The sequence below is a fragment of the Poecilia formosa genome, unplaced genomic scaffold (genome assembly GCF_000485575.1).
Source record: "Poecilia formosa unplaced genomic scaffold, Poecilia_formosa-5.1.2 Scaffold118, whole genome shotgun sequence".
Classification (NCBI taxonomy): domain Eukaryota; kingdom Metazoa; phylum Chordata; class Actinopteri; order Cyprinodontiformes; family Poeciliidae; genus Poecilia; species Poecilia formosa.
The window spans coordinates 1,184,606-1,199,730 of record NW_006800057.1 but is presented as its reverse complement, the minus strand read 5'-3'; the positions used below and the strand labels follow the sequence as shown (position 1 = coordinate 1,199,730).

At 42.4% G+C, this 15,125-nt stretch overlaps 2 protein-coding genes across 2 annotated transcripts in view; both read left to right on the top strand.

Moving 5' to 3' along the window:
* Positions 1-3,340, top strand: part of LOC107837152 (SCO-spondin-like) — a 41,352-nt gene extending 38,012 nt beyond the window's left edge. The window contains exons 49-50 of the mRNA XM_016675619.1: positions 606-756; positions 2,935-3,340. Of these exons, the coding sequence (XP_016531105.1) occupies positions 606-756; positions 2,935-2,957 (174 nt within the window). The 3' untranslated portion in view covers positions 2,958-3,340. The remainder of the gene's footprint in view (positions 1-605; positions 757-2,934) is intronic.
* Positions 3,341-6,522: 3,182 nt separating this feature from the next.
* The window catches only part of kcnh2b (potassium voltage-gated channel, subfamily H (eag-related), member 2b), a 226,279-nt gene continuing 217,676 nt past the window's right edge, over positions 6,523-15,125 (top strand). The window contains exon 1 of the mRNA XM_007560658.2: positions 6,523-7,403. Within this exon, the coding sequence (XP_007560720.1) occupies positions 7,328-7,403 (76 nt within the window). The 5' untranslated portion in view covers positions 6,523-7,327. The remainder of the gene's footprint in view (positions 7,404-15,125) is intronic.

Genomic DNA, 15,125 nt, shown 5'->3' with positions numbered 1-15,125 from the left:
GAGAGAGAGAGAGAGCGCCATATTATTCTTGTGGTTAAAAGTCCTTTCATCTGGTAAATGTACAAATGTTTCGTAATATTATCACCACTTTTAGACTTATGAGAAAATGAATTGTCCGCCACATGGGTGACATAACTACTTCCAGAACTGGCCCGTATTTGGCATGGACAGATCTGGCCCATGTGTTGCATGCCATGTGTGAACCGTGCCATCATTGCCAGACCTGGTGGCCTGGGTGTGATTGACATCCAGTTTGCCGTGCCAAAGGTTTGCCAGATGTGCCAGCAGAATGCCAGATCCGGGCCAGGTCGGTCTGCTACATGGGTAGCTATGTAGCTTATCTATCTAGCTAACTATTTCTTTCCATCTAGCTAGTGATATAGTTTATCTATCTTTCTATCCATCTACATCTGTGTCTGTCTAAATTTGCTCTATTTCTTAATGTTTAGACAATAGTAAAACACATTTTCACTTATGCCACCATTCATGGCAAGAAAAGCTAACATGATAGCACTTTTAGCTACAAAACAAGGGTCCTCTGTTTCAGTCTGGTTCTCATTTTACTTCCTCTCTTTTCTGTTGCTTTTCTCCCTCTCCACATGCAGGAGCCCCACCTCCGCTCAGAGTGCGAGTGCTGCAGCTACAAGCTGGACCTGGTGAAACCGGTCCGCTTCCTCAACCTGCATTGCGCGAGCGGAGAAAGTGAGCAGGTCTTCCTACCAGTCATTACCAGCTGCGAGTGCACCAGCTGCCACGGTGAGGAACACTGGGCAGGGGGATTTGCATATCTGTCTCTCACGTCGGTATGAAAATGAGGCATATGCTAAGACTGTACACAAAAGACAGATGAGTGCACAGTGCTGACTTGTAGCCAACAACATGCTTTTCAAACAAAGGGTCAGAGATTTTCTCCTATAGACCATTGTTCTTCATAAAGCCACATTAATTATGCCTTTTCTTCATCTTTTTGAAGAAAGAGAAATGAAAGCTGTTACATAAAAAAAACATTTTTGTCATGGGAAGTTATATAGAAACTGTTGACAGAATAATTTCCTACATAATTTAACTTGAGTATTACATTTACTTGAGGGAATCTAAATTAAAAGGTGAACAAAAAAGTTTATTTATTTCAGTAATTCAAATTCTAATAATTCAAATAATAGCTTCAGCTAAAAACAAAAATCTAATTTTAAAATAATACATAAGAATTGAGAGTGTTATTTTCAATTAATTAATAGTAGAATTAAACATGTAAAAGAAAAATTCAACCCGTTCTCTATTTTATTTTTATTTTCTGCACACAAATGTCCCCAGCTGGAATTATGTGTTGTGTTTCTGGTACATCTGTAAATCTGACGCACAAGTGACATCTGCAAACAATGATGGATGACAAAGCTGCTTCTCTTTGTCCACAGGGGGCTCATCATTGTTCATGAACGATCTGAGATGCTGGAAAAGCCTATTGTTGTGTTCAAGTTATGCTAAAAGGAGTTAGCCTGTCAGTGAAGCTACTCAAGCCTAAAACAGCATATCAGTGGTAAACATGTAGCAGTAGCTCAGACGTCCCCGAAGCTAACATCCACAGTCCACACTTCTAAAGATGTGGATGTGAATCTATGACTTCCTATCAGCTCTGACATCAGAATGGATCACCATCATTAGTGGTTTGGCTCAGACATTCATATCTAGAAAAATGAGTAAATTTGTTTTATGAATAAATTAATTTATCTGTTAATAAAACCCATTTATACATATAAAAAAATCTCAGAGAAAAATGTAAAAAGAATCTGACAGTCCACAAAGTTACTGTCAGATTGCCACATGAAGAAGCTAGGTAAAATGTGATTTAAATGAAAAGGCTACAATATTGATTTTTCTTTTTCAAACTTTTCAAATACTTAATTACTTCTCAATAATTATATAACTCCACTCATGTTCAGTCCAATTATCCAGTCAGTGACTCTGGGCTCAAACATAAACATGCAGCCACTGGCATTTTCATAAATGTAGTAGATGCACATCCACTGAAGTCTCGGTTAAACAGGTGTTAGCCTTTCATGCTCATGAATAATGAAAGCAGAGCTCCGACCTCTGAAGGAGTTGCATGTTAAACCATTAATCAACCTGGTTAATTGCGTTAGTTAATTGGAAAGCATCACCCACCACCTCCCACAGCTACTCTGCTGCACACATTACGCCTGACAGCTCCACTTTTAGGGACAATCCGTCTCGACAGCTCCACTTTTAGGGACAATCCGTCTCTAATGCACACACACACACACACACACCCATGCACACACACATGCAAAAATGAGAGCACATGTACAGCTCTGGAAAAAATTAAGAGACCAGTTAAAATGATCAGTTTCTCTGATTTTATTCTTTATATGTTTATGTTTGAGTAAAATGAACATTGTTCTTTTATTCTGAACTACTGACATGTCTCTGAAATTCCAAGCAGAAATTGGAATTAGTATTTATTTGCAGTAATTGAAAAATGGTTTCAGACCTCAAATAATGCAAAGAAAATAAGTTCATGTTCATTTAGAAACAACAATACTAATGTTTGAACTCAGGAAGAGTTCAGAAATGAATAATTGGTGGAAAAACCAGGAGGAGGAAAAACAATGAGGTTCAGTGCAGTGGGCTCTTAACTTTTCCAGAGCTGTAGATGCACACACACACACACACACACACACACACACACACACACACACACACACACACACACACACACACACAAAACACACATCATTTGAAACATAAAATCTAACTGACCTCTGTAGATTCTTACCAAAACACAGAACCTGTAGGAAGTCATGTTTGTTATAATCTGTAGGACGGAAATGTTTTTTTTTTATTTTGTTTTTTGTTTTGTTTTGTGTGAAGCAGCAGAGCCAGCCTGCATCACTTCCCTGTTTCCTCTCTTCACAGGAGGCGACGTGTCCAAACGCTGAGCTGAGTTTGCGGCTCGAGTGTGTGTGCGTGTGTGTGTGTGTGTGGATGAGTGTGTGTCAGGTAGAGTGGGAACAGTCTGAACCCCACGCTGAGCGAAGCAGCATTCTGACAGCCAGCTCTGTGATAAATGGATGTTTCCAGGATGAGCAGATGGATGGACAGACGAGTGAAAGCGGCTCTTGAAGGACACACTGCGCCACGTAGTTTCAAGTTCTGCAGCTTCTTCTTCCTGTACAGTCTTTTCCTACTGAGTGTTTATAGTTTGATCCAAGTATAACCTGTTTACGCATTAAGAGATGTTTCATGAGTATCTTATGTCTGCTGCCAGTATTCTTGTTTCCAACTGTTGAGTTTATCAATAAAAAATGCTTATTCTGGAAGTTATTCTCCCTGTCGTTTGTTTTTCATTGATAGTCATGACTAGTCACTGACATGAGGAAATGAAGTGAATGACTCAGCATTTTCTCATTAGTGTGTCATGGAGCTGTGATGGATTGTAGAGGTGAAGAACACAGACAGACAGGAAGCAGGTAGAATCTAAAGACAAGAGAAAATTCCAAGAAAAAAATAAGAATAAACTAAAAGCAAAGTAGAACAAGAGGAAACCTTCATGATGGTAACAGGGAAAAGAGCAGGTAGTAATAGGAGGATCTGACCAATGAGAAGCCTGATATGTTCATAACAAAACAGCCTTTTTTTCTTAAGTGAGTCTAAACTTTTCCTGCTTTTCATAAATTTGAATTTGCCTTACTCCATTCATCCTAACAGAACTGGTTTAACTGAGTTCACAAACTGCCTTGTTCACACACAGACCTTTAAGCTCCAACTACAAATTTTCCATAGAACTGAGATCAGGGTTTCATGGCGACTGCTGCCAAACATTCACTTTTTTATTTAATTTATTTAGTTTTTGTTCTTTGGCCTCTTTGTAACTAATTTGTTGATGTTCTTGGTTGGAATCTTTCTACATTTTGAAAGCCTCCTGTGTCCCCAACCTTCAACTTTCTGGCTAATGTCTTGATATTCTACTTCAAAATGTCTACATATGTTTTATTGTTCCATCTATAATGTGAAGTGCACCTATCCCTCACGTAGCGCAGCACCTGTACTTCACCTCACACACTTCGCTGTAGGATTTGTCAGTGTGTCAGCCTGCTGGTCCGAGGTAACAGAAACTGTGTCGATGCTCATTAAATCATTTTCGTTGGTTGTCTTTGGATTCAGGAGCAACGTAACGTTACTGAGTGACATTTGAAGCTGACTGGAAGCAGAGTGAACCCAACCAACAGGCTGAACATAAACCATGGTGTCATCAGCATACATTTTTATAAAACATGCTCTGAGCAGCTCGGTGATATGTTCACGTTTAGACTTTTATTATCATCATGTCTTTGTTTATTCCCTCTTATCTTACTGGTTCAGTTCATTCTTGTTTGTGTTTCATGTTTCTTTCCATTTACTGTTTCTATAGGTTTATTTCTCATTCTCTTTACTTCCCTCTCAGCTTGTTATTCTTCTCCCTCCCAGCTGTTAATCATTTGCCTCTACCTGCTCTCTTCCCCAGCTGCATCCACTCACCTGTAATTAGCTCTTCTGGTTCCTTTTGTCAGTGTTTTAGCTCTCTTTTATCTTTCCTCACACTAGATCCATCAGTCTGCTGCACTCTTACATTTTGGTGCTCCTGTTATTCTTTTCAGCTCATGCAGGGTGTCCAAAGTGTGGCTCGAGGGCCATCTGTGGCCCCTTGGCTGTTTCTGTATGGCCAGGCTGAACATACGGTCGCTCATACGGATAGAGCGACCGTATGTTTTCTACGCTCCTTCACCCTTACGTACCTTCCTTTGGGGGGTGGGGGAGACGCCGATTTATGTTTTCGCATCCACCTGAATAATATGTAGTTGCGCCCCTGGTCAAAGCTATTGCTGACACCATACTTGACAAAACGGCCGTCATGTCCCTGGTTTAAACCTAGATTTTAGAAGCACTAGATAAGAGAGTCTTTAGCAATAAATAAAAACAAAATCCATAATTTCTCTTTCTGCATCATAGATTTTTTATTTATTTTGTTTATTTTAACGGTCCTTAAAAGGGCCAAGAACAAAATCTACATCAGTTTCCTGTCTGAGTCCCACTTTTTTTTCTCCATGCAGGTTCAACATAATCTGCTGTTTATGTTCTCCACTTATTAAAGTTGGCAGCTTAAAGAAGTTTTATGTGAAAGTGAAATGTAGCAAGAGCACATCAAGGATCTGTGGTGACCGTTACTCATGTGTGCAGACAGTGTGAACAAAAAACAAGCGTTACAGCCTTGGATCCGTCCATTCTTTGAAAATAAACCATATTTTTCTTTTGCTCCTCGTTTTCTCTCTCCTCCTCCATCCTTCCCTCCCTGCTTTTCTCTTTTCCAGACTAAATAAGGGAGTTGGAAGGAGGGGAAGCTGTCCGCCCGGCTCCCGCTGCCTTTTCGCCGCTCTGCCGCTCGGTGTAACAGGATCACCAACTGATGCATTTTTAATACGCACCAAAATGTCACACTTTGATGGATGGTCTTTCTGCCTGTTCGTCATGTCCCGCCGGTCTTTCCGAGTCCTATCACAGCTTAAAAACAGAATAAACAGAAGGAATAGTCTGAGATGCGGTCTGTGTGAGAGTTTAACATCTCAGTGAGACACAATGTGAACTGAAGGGAACGCAGAACCGTTTCATTCTGTGGAGGAGAGATCCACAGAACACCTTCTAAAACACACACACACACACACACACACACACACACACACACACACACACACACACACACACAAAAACACATGCGCCTCATCCAAACGCACAGCAATAATTTCCCGCTGTACTTGAACGCATCATCTCCAGCTTGACGGAAGGGGGGAACCCCGGCGGTGTGACGTAGCTGAGCAGGCTGAGTGGTGAGTCCCCGTCCAGCCCCCGAAGAAAGCAGGTTGCAGACGCGCCGCAGCCGCACTTCCACAAAACCCGCAATAAAACCACAAAAAAATCTGGCGCAACGGAGGAGACGCTTTGTTTTTGCGCAGGTGCTTTATTTTTTTTTCCTTCATTTTCGTAAACGATAAAAACCTCCCCCCCCCTCTACATTTGAGAGCATGCATGGCACAGAGCGGAGCAGGGCAGTACAATAGAGGGGAGAAACCGGGGAGGTGGCTGTGCGTAAACTGCTTTTTATTTTGCTGCTTTAAGAAAGAAGGCAGGTGACGCTGCGGAACACCTGGTAACGTCAGGCGTCCGTCTTCAACCTGCTGCTGCAGGTGGTGGAGGAGGAATCCGTCTTATCTGATCTGCCTGGCAGCTGCGCCGCCCCGGGCCTCCAGTCCCACCTGAGGCGGCTCCAGATCGGCCTCTTTCATAGGATTTTCTATCACGAGAATCATTCCAAAAGCTGCATAATGACATGCGAAGGCGGTTATTTTTAAACCATTCAATTGAATTCCTGTTGTTTTGTTTTGGGGCCTGAGATGTCAGGACAGGTGAGCGCGCGCGTGGTTTCCTTCCTGTCCATCACCAAAGGTGTGTGATGGGCTCCGCTCTGATGCGCAAAGGGTTAAAAAAAAAGAGGCGCAGCTAGACGCCAGGGGAGCTGAAGTCATCCGGCAGCGCGCACAGCGAGGAGGAGGAGGAGAGATCCACAGAACACCTTCTAAAACACACACATACACACACAAACACATACACACAAAAACACACACACACACACATGCAGGACGATTCAAGCTGTCGACCTGCGCGCAGCTGTTTTCCTTTAATGATCACTCCGCTCTTTTTCCCCCTCTGCAGCCAAACACCAGGAGCTTCAGAGGCAAAACAAAGAGAAGAAAGAGGAGGTGGAGTGAGTGAGTGAGTGAGTGAGAGAGAAATAAATAGAAACGCTCAGCCCAGCGCCTCCAACTATGGCTCCAACGGTGATCATCAGAGAACTCGCCCAGTCCGCCTCCAAGCAGCGGGCTGACGCGCAGGATGAGCGCCGCGCTGCGCTCCTCCGGGTGTGAGAGAAGCATCGGCGGACCAGAGACGGACAGCCGCCCGGGTCCCAGCCTGGAGGCTGGAAGCCGCTCGATCCTCCGCGCGTTACAGCGCGCCTCCTGTCCAGAACTCTCTTGTTTTTTTTTGTCTTTTTTTTACTATATATTTTTTTTACTCCCAAACCCTTCAGGAGTCAGAGCCAACCTGAACACCCGGGAAACTTTGCCCCCCTTCGCCTCCCATCCTGATCTGCTTTCAGTGTGGAGGGGAGCGCAGTGAGCATCGCGCGCTCAGCGGGGCTTGAAGAGCCAAACTCGGTGTGATCTTATCCAAAGAACCCGGAAAGTCTTTAAAAGTCCCGGCGGCCACCGCAGCGAAGATGCCGGTCCGGAGGGGCCATGTGGCCCCGCAGAACACCTTCCTGGATACTATCATCAGGAAATTTGACAGTCAAAGTAAGAGCAGAGTTTTCTTCTCCTTCTTCTTCTTTTCCTCACGAAAACACAGAGCTAATAATTAATTTGGTTGTTTCAACATGCTGTTGGCTGATGGCGGCTCTGGTGAGGCTCCACTGGAGAGAAATCACTTATAAATCGATTAAGATTGACATTAACGTGTTAAAAAAAGTCATAAATAAACAAAATAAAAATCACTTTTCCTTTAGAGTTAACAATTTAAAACCATTTAAAATTATTGCAGCGCAAATACATTTAATTAATAATAAATAAAATAAGTGAATTCATGGATAAGAAGGGAAACATCTTGATTTTGTAAAACGGTTTTCACAATAATTGCACCTTGAATTCCTCACAGATCTAATCAGTTGATGTGTTGATCGGGTTCCTTTTGCTGTTCAGTGACTGATGGAGCCTCATGTTGAGCTCTTTCTCACAGCCAACTTTACAATGGATTAAAACAGGTGTGTGCGCATGTGTGTGTCTGAGCTTAAGCAGAAATCCTCTGGGTGCGTGGCTGCTTCTCTTCAGCCCGCTGGACTCTTGTTGTCTTGTGTTTACCTGATCCCAGTAGTTTATGTTCGGCTTCTCTGGATGAAAAGCTCATTTCCGGTCACTGATTTATTCCAGCTCACTTGGTAAAGTTTATTGCTTTAAGTTTTCCGCCCTGACGCGTTAAAGTCATCTGGGCTGCCTGTGGGTTTCCCTTCCTCAACGTTCCCACTTTGCGCCACAGTTTTAGCTGCAGCTCATGTAAAGCATCAGTTGAATAAATGTCTTTGTTGTGCTTAATAATCTTTTCCATTTTGACAACATATATGTGACCTTGTGTAGAGCCTTAGTTTGTTTCAACCAGTCAACTTTTAACTGCAGACTCGTCCGCAAATTTGGATTTGTACATGGAAATGTTTCACAATGACATGTTGCATATATTTCCCTGTACTCGTTCTTAAAAAACTGTCTACTTAGATTAGACTTCTTGTTTTGGTTCTTGGACTGATAGAAATAAACTGTTAGAATTTTAAATTCATGTCATTTTTAACAGACAGAAGACACTTAAAGAACGTACTTCAATTTCAACCAAATTTTACTGACTTTGATCAATTATTTATATTTACTTCAAAAATTTGTGTTGCTTTGACTCCCTTGCAATAACTAACATGTTTAATTAAAAACAAGTAAGGCACTTTTAAAAATGCTTCTGAGACACTATGACAACAAAATTCAATTTAAGGCTAGAGTTATCAAAATTAATAGAGTTTGCACCTGGAATGCTTTAATGCTGCCTGGTTACTGATCACTGATCTTACACTGCAGATCACAGATCAGTTTGACTGGATGGAGCTGCTGTCCAACATTCATCTGAACAGTTCAGGGTGAAATGAAAATACGAAAAACATTTTGAATTGGCTCAGCAAGGTTGCATTTAATGTTAATTTTCTTGAATCTACCCAGGGTCAAAATTACACTTGCCGAATATATACATACATTCCACCTTCATATATTTGGATAAATGTCCCTAAGTTATTGCGTTCCTGAATCCAGATTTGATGTGCCTGAGGTCATGCTTCTGTCGGAACATCCATCTGGCTCTCATGATATGAAGTTGAAAATCTCTCTCTTATTATTCCAACTAATAGAATCAATGTCTTATTTTTAATGGAGGCAAAACATCCCCACATTATGATGCTACCACTACCATGTTTGACAGCAGAAACATGGACAAATAATATGGTAATTTTATTTTATTTTTACTGTTTTTGAGCTGAGAAATTACACATAAATATAACACTTTGATATTTTGTTTAGTCTTAATTTAATGTTAATGCAAAGGAAAAAATGTTGAATGAGTCCAAATATATAAGAAACAATTTTTCAGACGGTATTCAGATGATGACGTTCAGTATTTAGTATCAGTTTTGACCCAAAGCCGCTGTTGAGTGTCATGTTACCGTCTTTACTGATAGTTAAAGAAGCAATCTGCTGAACATTAAAATGCTACCGGGCACATATTCAATTATTTCTGCCTCATTAATTGCATGAAACACGTTTATGTAACAGACTTTCTTTTTTTTTTTTTTTTTTACATTTTCTTTTCTTCGCCTTGACAAAAAGATCTATAACAGGGATGGGCAATCCTGGTCCTGGAGGACCGGTGTACTGTCCCTGGTCCAACACACTTGAATCCAATAGAGTCAAGTTCTCCAGAGTCCTGCTAACGACCTCATTATATGACTCAGGTGTGTTGAAGTAGAGACACATCTAAAAGTTGCAGGAGGCCGGCCCTCCAGGCCTGGAGTTGCCCACCCCTGATCTATAAGCTCCAGTTGGAGACAAAGGGGGAGCTGCTTACTTTGCAGAAAGTCCCCGGAGGCGTGGAGGTAAAGGTTGTCTCCGTTTCGGCGTTCACAGGTGTCACCCCTCTTCACGTTCCTGCGGCGTGGATGCAAATTATTCATGTTGTTTCCGTCTCTGGACGTGTGAGCGGAGTGTGAACGTGCCGCAGTGGGCCCCGGAGGCACGTTTCCTCCATTAGCTCGGCTCATGAAGAAGATGAGGTCAATGAGGGCGGCGGCGTGAAGGAGGAGAAAGTGAAGCGGGCGCATCAATAAAAGCACATCTAACACAAGTTTTCATGGCCAGGGTCGACGATGTCATGGTCCTCGGATGAAATATGTGTGATTTGACTGGGACATCTCCAGAAGGAGCCTCCTTTGTGAACATGGTTGTACTCTAGCAGCTCAGTGGTTGAGCTGTTTAGATTCTGGAGCAATAAGGTGACGTTTCCCTGCGCTAATCAAAGCCGGAGAGCTTTCAACAAGGCGTCACGAGTGACGAGCGTTCCTTCTGTTTCTTCAGAGCTGCTGCATGAGTGCAGTCAAGTTGAATAATTCACATTAATCCTGCTGTGTTAATATTTCCTTCATACTGAGCGTGGATAACTCTGCAAAGGTGAGCATTTTCTGCTGCTCACCGGAACACTGTGGAGCCGCTGAACTGTGATCAGATTTTCAGCAAGAAGGTTTCTGTGTAACAGGTTATTGCTTATTGAGAGCGCCGCATTTAATACATCCTGTTTCCAGAAAGAATATTTTGGGGAAAAATAGACAAAAGTAGTCAATGTGACTTGAGGCAAGTTATGACACACCAGTCAATATCGCAGGTCTGGCCTGGTCATTACATTCTTGCTCCATTCAACATGATTTTAGCCTCCCTTCATTGCTCTGTTTGGGATTTTTCCCATTGGCTTGAATTCCTCCTGTAGATTTTCTACCAGGCCAATCAGCGACCAGAAGAAGAAGTTGTGAATGATGACATAGATTTTCTGCGCTGTTTTAGAGTTGTTGTCTGCCTGTAGTTTTAGCAATGGCCGTGTTCGTTCTGAATATTTTGGATTTTACCAGGCTAGCCCAGGTCGTCACTGTTGCCCAATGTCACCTCAGTGTCCGTCGTTCAGGGCTTGACCCTCAGCAGGCAACATCGCTCGCTCCCCATTCGGTTTCTAAGGAACTTGTGTGATGAGTTGACCATTGCTTGCCTTCCTCCACCCAACTGGAGAAATTTGTGCGTGTGAATTTTTGAGCTTATAGAAGTGCACATGCCGGCTTGCGATATGATGCGAGAAAGCTTTTGTCACTGACATCTCTACACCGTCCCTTGTGTCGGGTTCACCCTGAGTGGTGGAGACCTTCGCCTGTCGCTATCATTTGTTGCTGCCCATGTGTTGAGGCCATTTCATGGGGCCTCAACACATGAGGCCACTGTGGAGGGGCTTCCCTGTAGCTTCTTCATAAGCCATGGGTCAACCCCTGGGGATTTGAATACACATATCTGGGTATTCGAATCTCTTCACAGTGTCAAGGTGGAGGTCAAGCAATTCTGAGGTCATTGTTCTCAACCACAAAAAGATGGACTGTTCTTTCAACAGGCAATGACTGAAAAGGTCAAGTATCTAGTTGTTCATGAGAACGGAGTGAAACACCAACAGGCTTCATCTACTGTGTTGCAGGTGTTTGCTCTGTAATGAACTGAGCCATAAAGACTAAACTAACCTGACTAGAAACGACTTAAATGAGATTAAAACTAGATTAAAATCTGCTGCCAAAATTATTGTGTCATTTTGTGCAACCTTCTCAAGGAAAATATTTTCATCACTCAAACCATAGCTTAATGTTACTTAAAGGTCCAGTGGAGTTTTTCATCGTTTCCAAATGAGACAAAAAAAAAGTAACTTAAATGTCAAGTTTTTAATTAGAGCATGCTTAGACTGTGAAGTCGGCCATGTGTTTTAACAGGAGGCTGTGCTGCTGAACGTGTGTCGTTTCAGTTCCTTTCAGGAAGAGACTTTAAAGGTCCTTTTTCTCAGTGATCACTCACTTCCCAGGCAGATGGCTCATCGTGGAGCAATGAGCTGCACAGAAATAAATAAGAAGCACAGCTATCCCCTGGTCTGAATCGTATCTATTGCTAATTAAAAGAAAAAAAAAGTCAGGAAGTAGAGCTTCCAGACTGAAGTTTATTTATTGATTCCCATATCAATGTTGTGAATCTAGTCATGGTTCAGGTAACAAGACTTTCCAACAATGTATTTTCAATGCATTACAAAGCAGCCTCTACATGTTGGACCATGTGTTGATGTTGTGGTGAAGTCAGTTGGTGCACAGAGATACGCTCACTGCTTTAACCCCAAACCCCTACAGACGTCTGTGTAGACAGTACGCTTAAGGGTGATTGGTAAAATTGATTGGCAACCAGTTACATTGATCTTTGGGATATTGCTAGTGTGTCTTTTTGTTGGCTCTGTGATGAGTTGGTCAGCCTGCCACCATATTTCCTTTATCAAATGGATTCCACCCCTAATGAGACCCTCAGTGTGAAAGGGGAGCTGATGAAGTGCCTCCTTAGAGGAAAAATGGTCATGACAATAAGAAAAACTCAGAGCACATCACCAACTAAACAGTTAATGTATCCAATGGTTCAGAAAACGTCTGCGGTCCAAAAGGTCATGTAGCATTTATTCAACTTTTACAGCATTGTTGTGAGACATGTCATAATTCTGACGCGGTAAATCCGGATGAATGGAATGATAAAGAAATTATAAAAGAGGTATGTGTCTATTGGTTCTGACCACACATCCAAACAGACTTCTTTACATAAGTTGCAGTCAACAGTTGTGTTTCCATTACAAATGTGCGCAAAACGTTGTTAATATTCCAATAATGTTGAAAAACACAATGTCAGAGTGGAGTTGAGGTGTTGCACTGACCTATTAAATAAGAAACACAATTAAAATCACACATGATTAAGTTTGTTCATGTGATAAGTTATTAAAACCATGCAGTGCCATTATACTCCCACTACTTCCTGTTATCTTCTTCTTTGTGGTTTGCGCCAGTGGCAACATCCAGTTGTTGCTCGTGACTTTTGTGATGCAAAAAAAAACTGTTCTTATTGTTGTTTTGATTCACCCAAAAAACACACCTCATCCTTATATGAAAACTTTCTAAGGAAATATGAGCTTTTTAAAAACTGGCCTGTTTCCATTCAGCAAATTTATTTTAGAAATGTCAAATTTCGTAACAAAGTGACTCAGCAATTAATTCAGTCCAGCAGGTTAAATATATACTTGTGATCTGATCAATGCTCAGCCCTTTTTAAAATGTATGGACTAGGCTCTAAAGTATGGTGGATGGCAGGAAACTAACCAACTAACTAGACTAGATGAGGCATAGTGGTGTTTCCTTTGGGGTGGATGAAGTACTCCTGCTGGAATAGAGTTGTTTATATGTTTGGCTGTTTTTTTGTTTGTTTTTTTTTGTTTTTTTTTTAGAGTATGTGTTTAAGTCAGGGGTGGGCAATCCTGGTCCTGGAGGGCTGGTGTCCTGCAACTCTTAAATGTCTCCCCGGTCCAACACACTTGAATCCAACAGCTGAATCACCTCCTAAGTGCAGTCAAGTTCTCCAGAGTCTTGCTAATGACCTCTTTATTTCACTCAGGTGTGTTGAAGTAGAGATGTACCTAAAAGTTGCAGGAGACCGGAGACAGGAGTTACCCACCCCTGGTTTAAATGATGACAGGTTAGTGTGTGAATCTCTCTCATACTTCTCCTGCTTGTCGTTGTGTGATGACCACGGTGCCGGTCCTCAGGCCCAACACGGCCCAAACACTCCTGATCAGATTTCCTGCTCCGCTGTGACCAGAGGCCAGGCTCTGTGTTGCTCCACGGAGCTGCTGCGTTCTGGGGCGTCGCTCGCTGTGGGGGTACCATTTGTTTGAACGTGTGCTCATTTGTAAGCAGGCCTGACATGGAATGCATAATGCATGTGGGTTGTTTACTTCTGGTAGTTTTCGGTTTGCTCCGGATTCTCCGCGATGAAAACAACAATGGTTGTAATTAGATATCACTGTTTGAAAGCTAAAACTGGCTGGAGAAGGACAGGAATAGCCTTCCATGTTTCCAGCTCAGCATTGTATATGTTCTATAGACTGACCTGAGAGTGTCTCTGTTTACTGTCCACCGATCCTCTGTGCAGGTATCCCTCTCTGCTCGCTGTACTGCGATCCCGAAGTCTGAAACCTATGCCACTCTATACTGATTAGACAGTCTCTGCGCCGGATTTAGCAGCTCGCCCGACCTCAGGGGGGGAGATGCAAGGATCTTTCGGGGTCGTGTCTTGTTGCCTTGTTCGCTGCTCCTCAGAGAAAGCTTTTGCCCAATTACAAGCCTCGAAGTCGCCATCCTCGAGGGATGATGCTACCATTCTGTAGCTCAAGTGCAAATACTTTATCTCCATAGCAACTGCCCCGCTGCTTCTCCACCGACGCACCCGTCCACCCTCCTGCGCACACACACGCACACACACGTATACATGCACAGGAAACGGCAGGAAAAGGTAGAGGTGTAATGTTTCTTCGGCAGCTGCAGGTGATTTGACTTTCTTTAGAGATTCATCTCGGTATTGAATATTCTCCCTGCAAACCCGTGTCCCTGGGCTGCAGCTGAGCGACCTTTTTCACAGCGCAAATATTGGCCTGTCACTGCTGGGGAGGCAAAGGTGAAGCAAATTTAGTTAACAATGGCTCAGCTCCATTAGAAACGCCCATTAGCTACAACAGTGAGCGAGGCTGTGCAATCTTTTAAAGTCTGGTTCAGCTGCTGCACCGACAGACAAAGTTAAAAAGAAAGAACCACGTACATGGAGACTGATTTGAAAAAGTAATGATGGTGGCTAGAATGACGTACATCTTGTTGATGTTGTTGTTTAGTTCTTGAAAAGTTAATCTAGCTCATCTAAACTCAGATTTTAGTTCCTTCTTGAAAGGAAGCATTCATAATTCTCCAGCTTGATGGTAGCTATGCTGTGGAATTATGGATACATGAAAATGGATGGGGGTGATGGTGGCAGGAGTTTCCCTGAACCCGGTGGGCTGCCGGTTTGATCGTTGTCCTTCACCTGATCTGACACGACCATCTCAGGAAGTCTGTGCGCTTATTTTGTCGAAATACACAATCGTTTCAAAGTATTTGCAAAACTGATGTATAACTTTAAAAGAGGCTCAACATTCCTCCTTTTTTATTTTGTGTAGGAGTTCTTTTGAAATTACTACTAAATTCTCCTAATATTGTGGCTTAATGTCATATGACTTCATTCTCATGTTATTACTATTTATTGTAATATTATGACTGTTTTCAAAATTATTATTTTATTGATTTGTATATA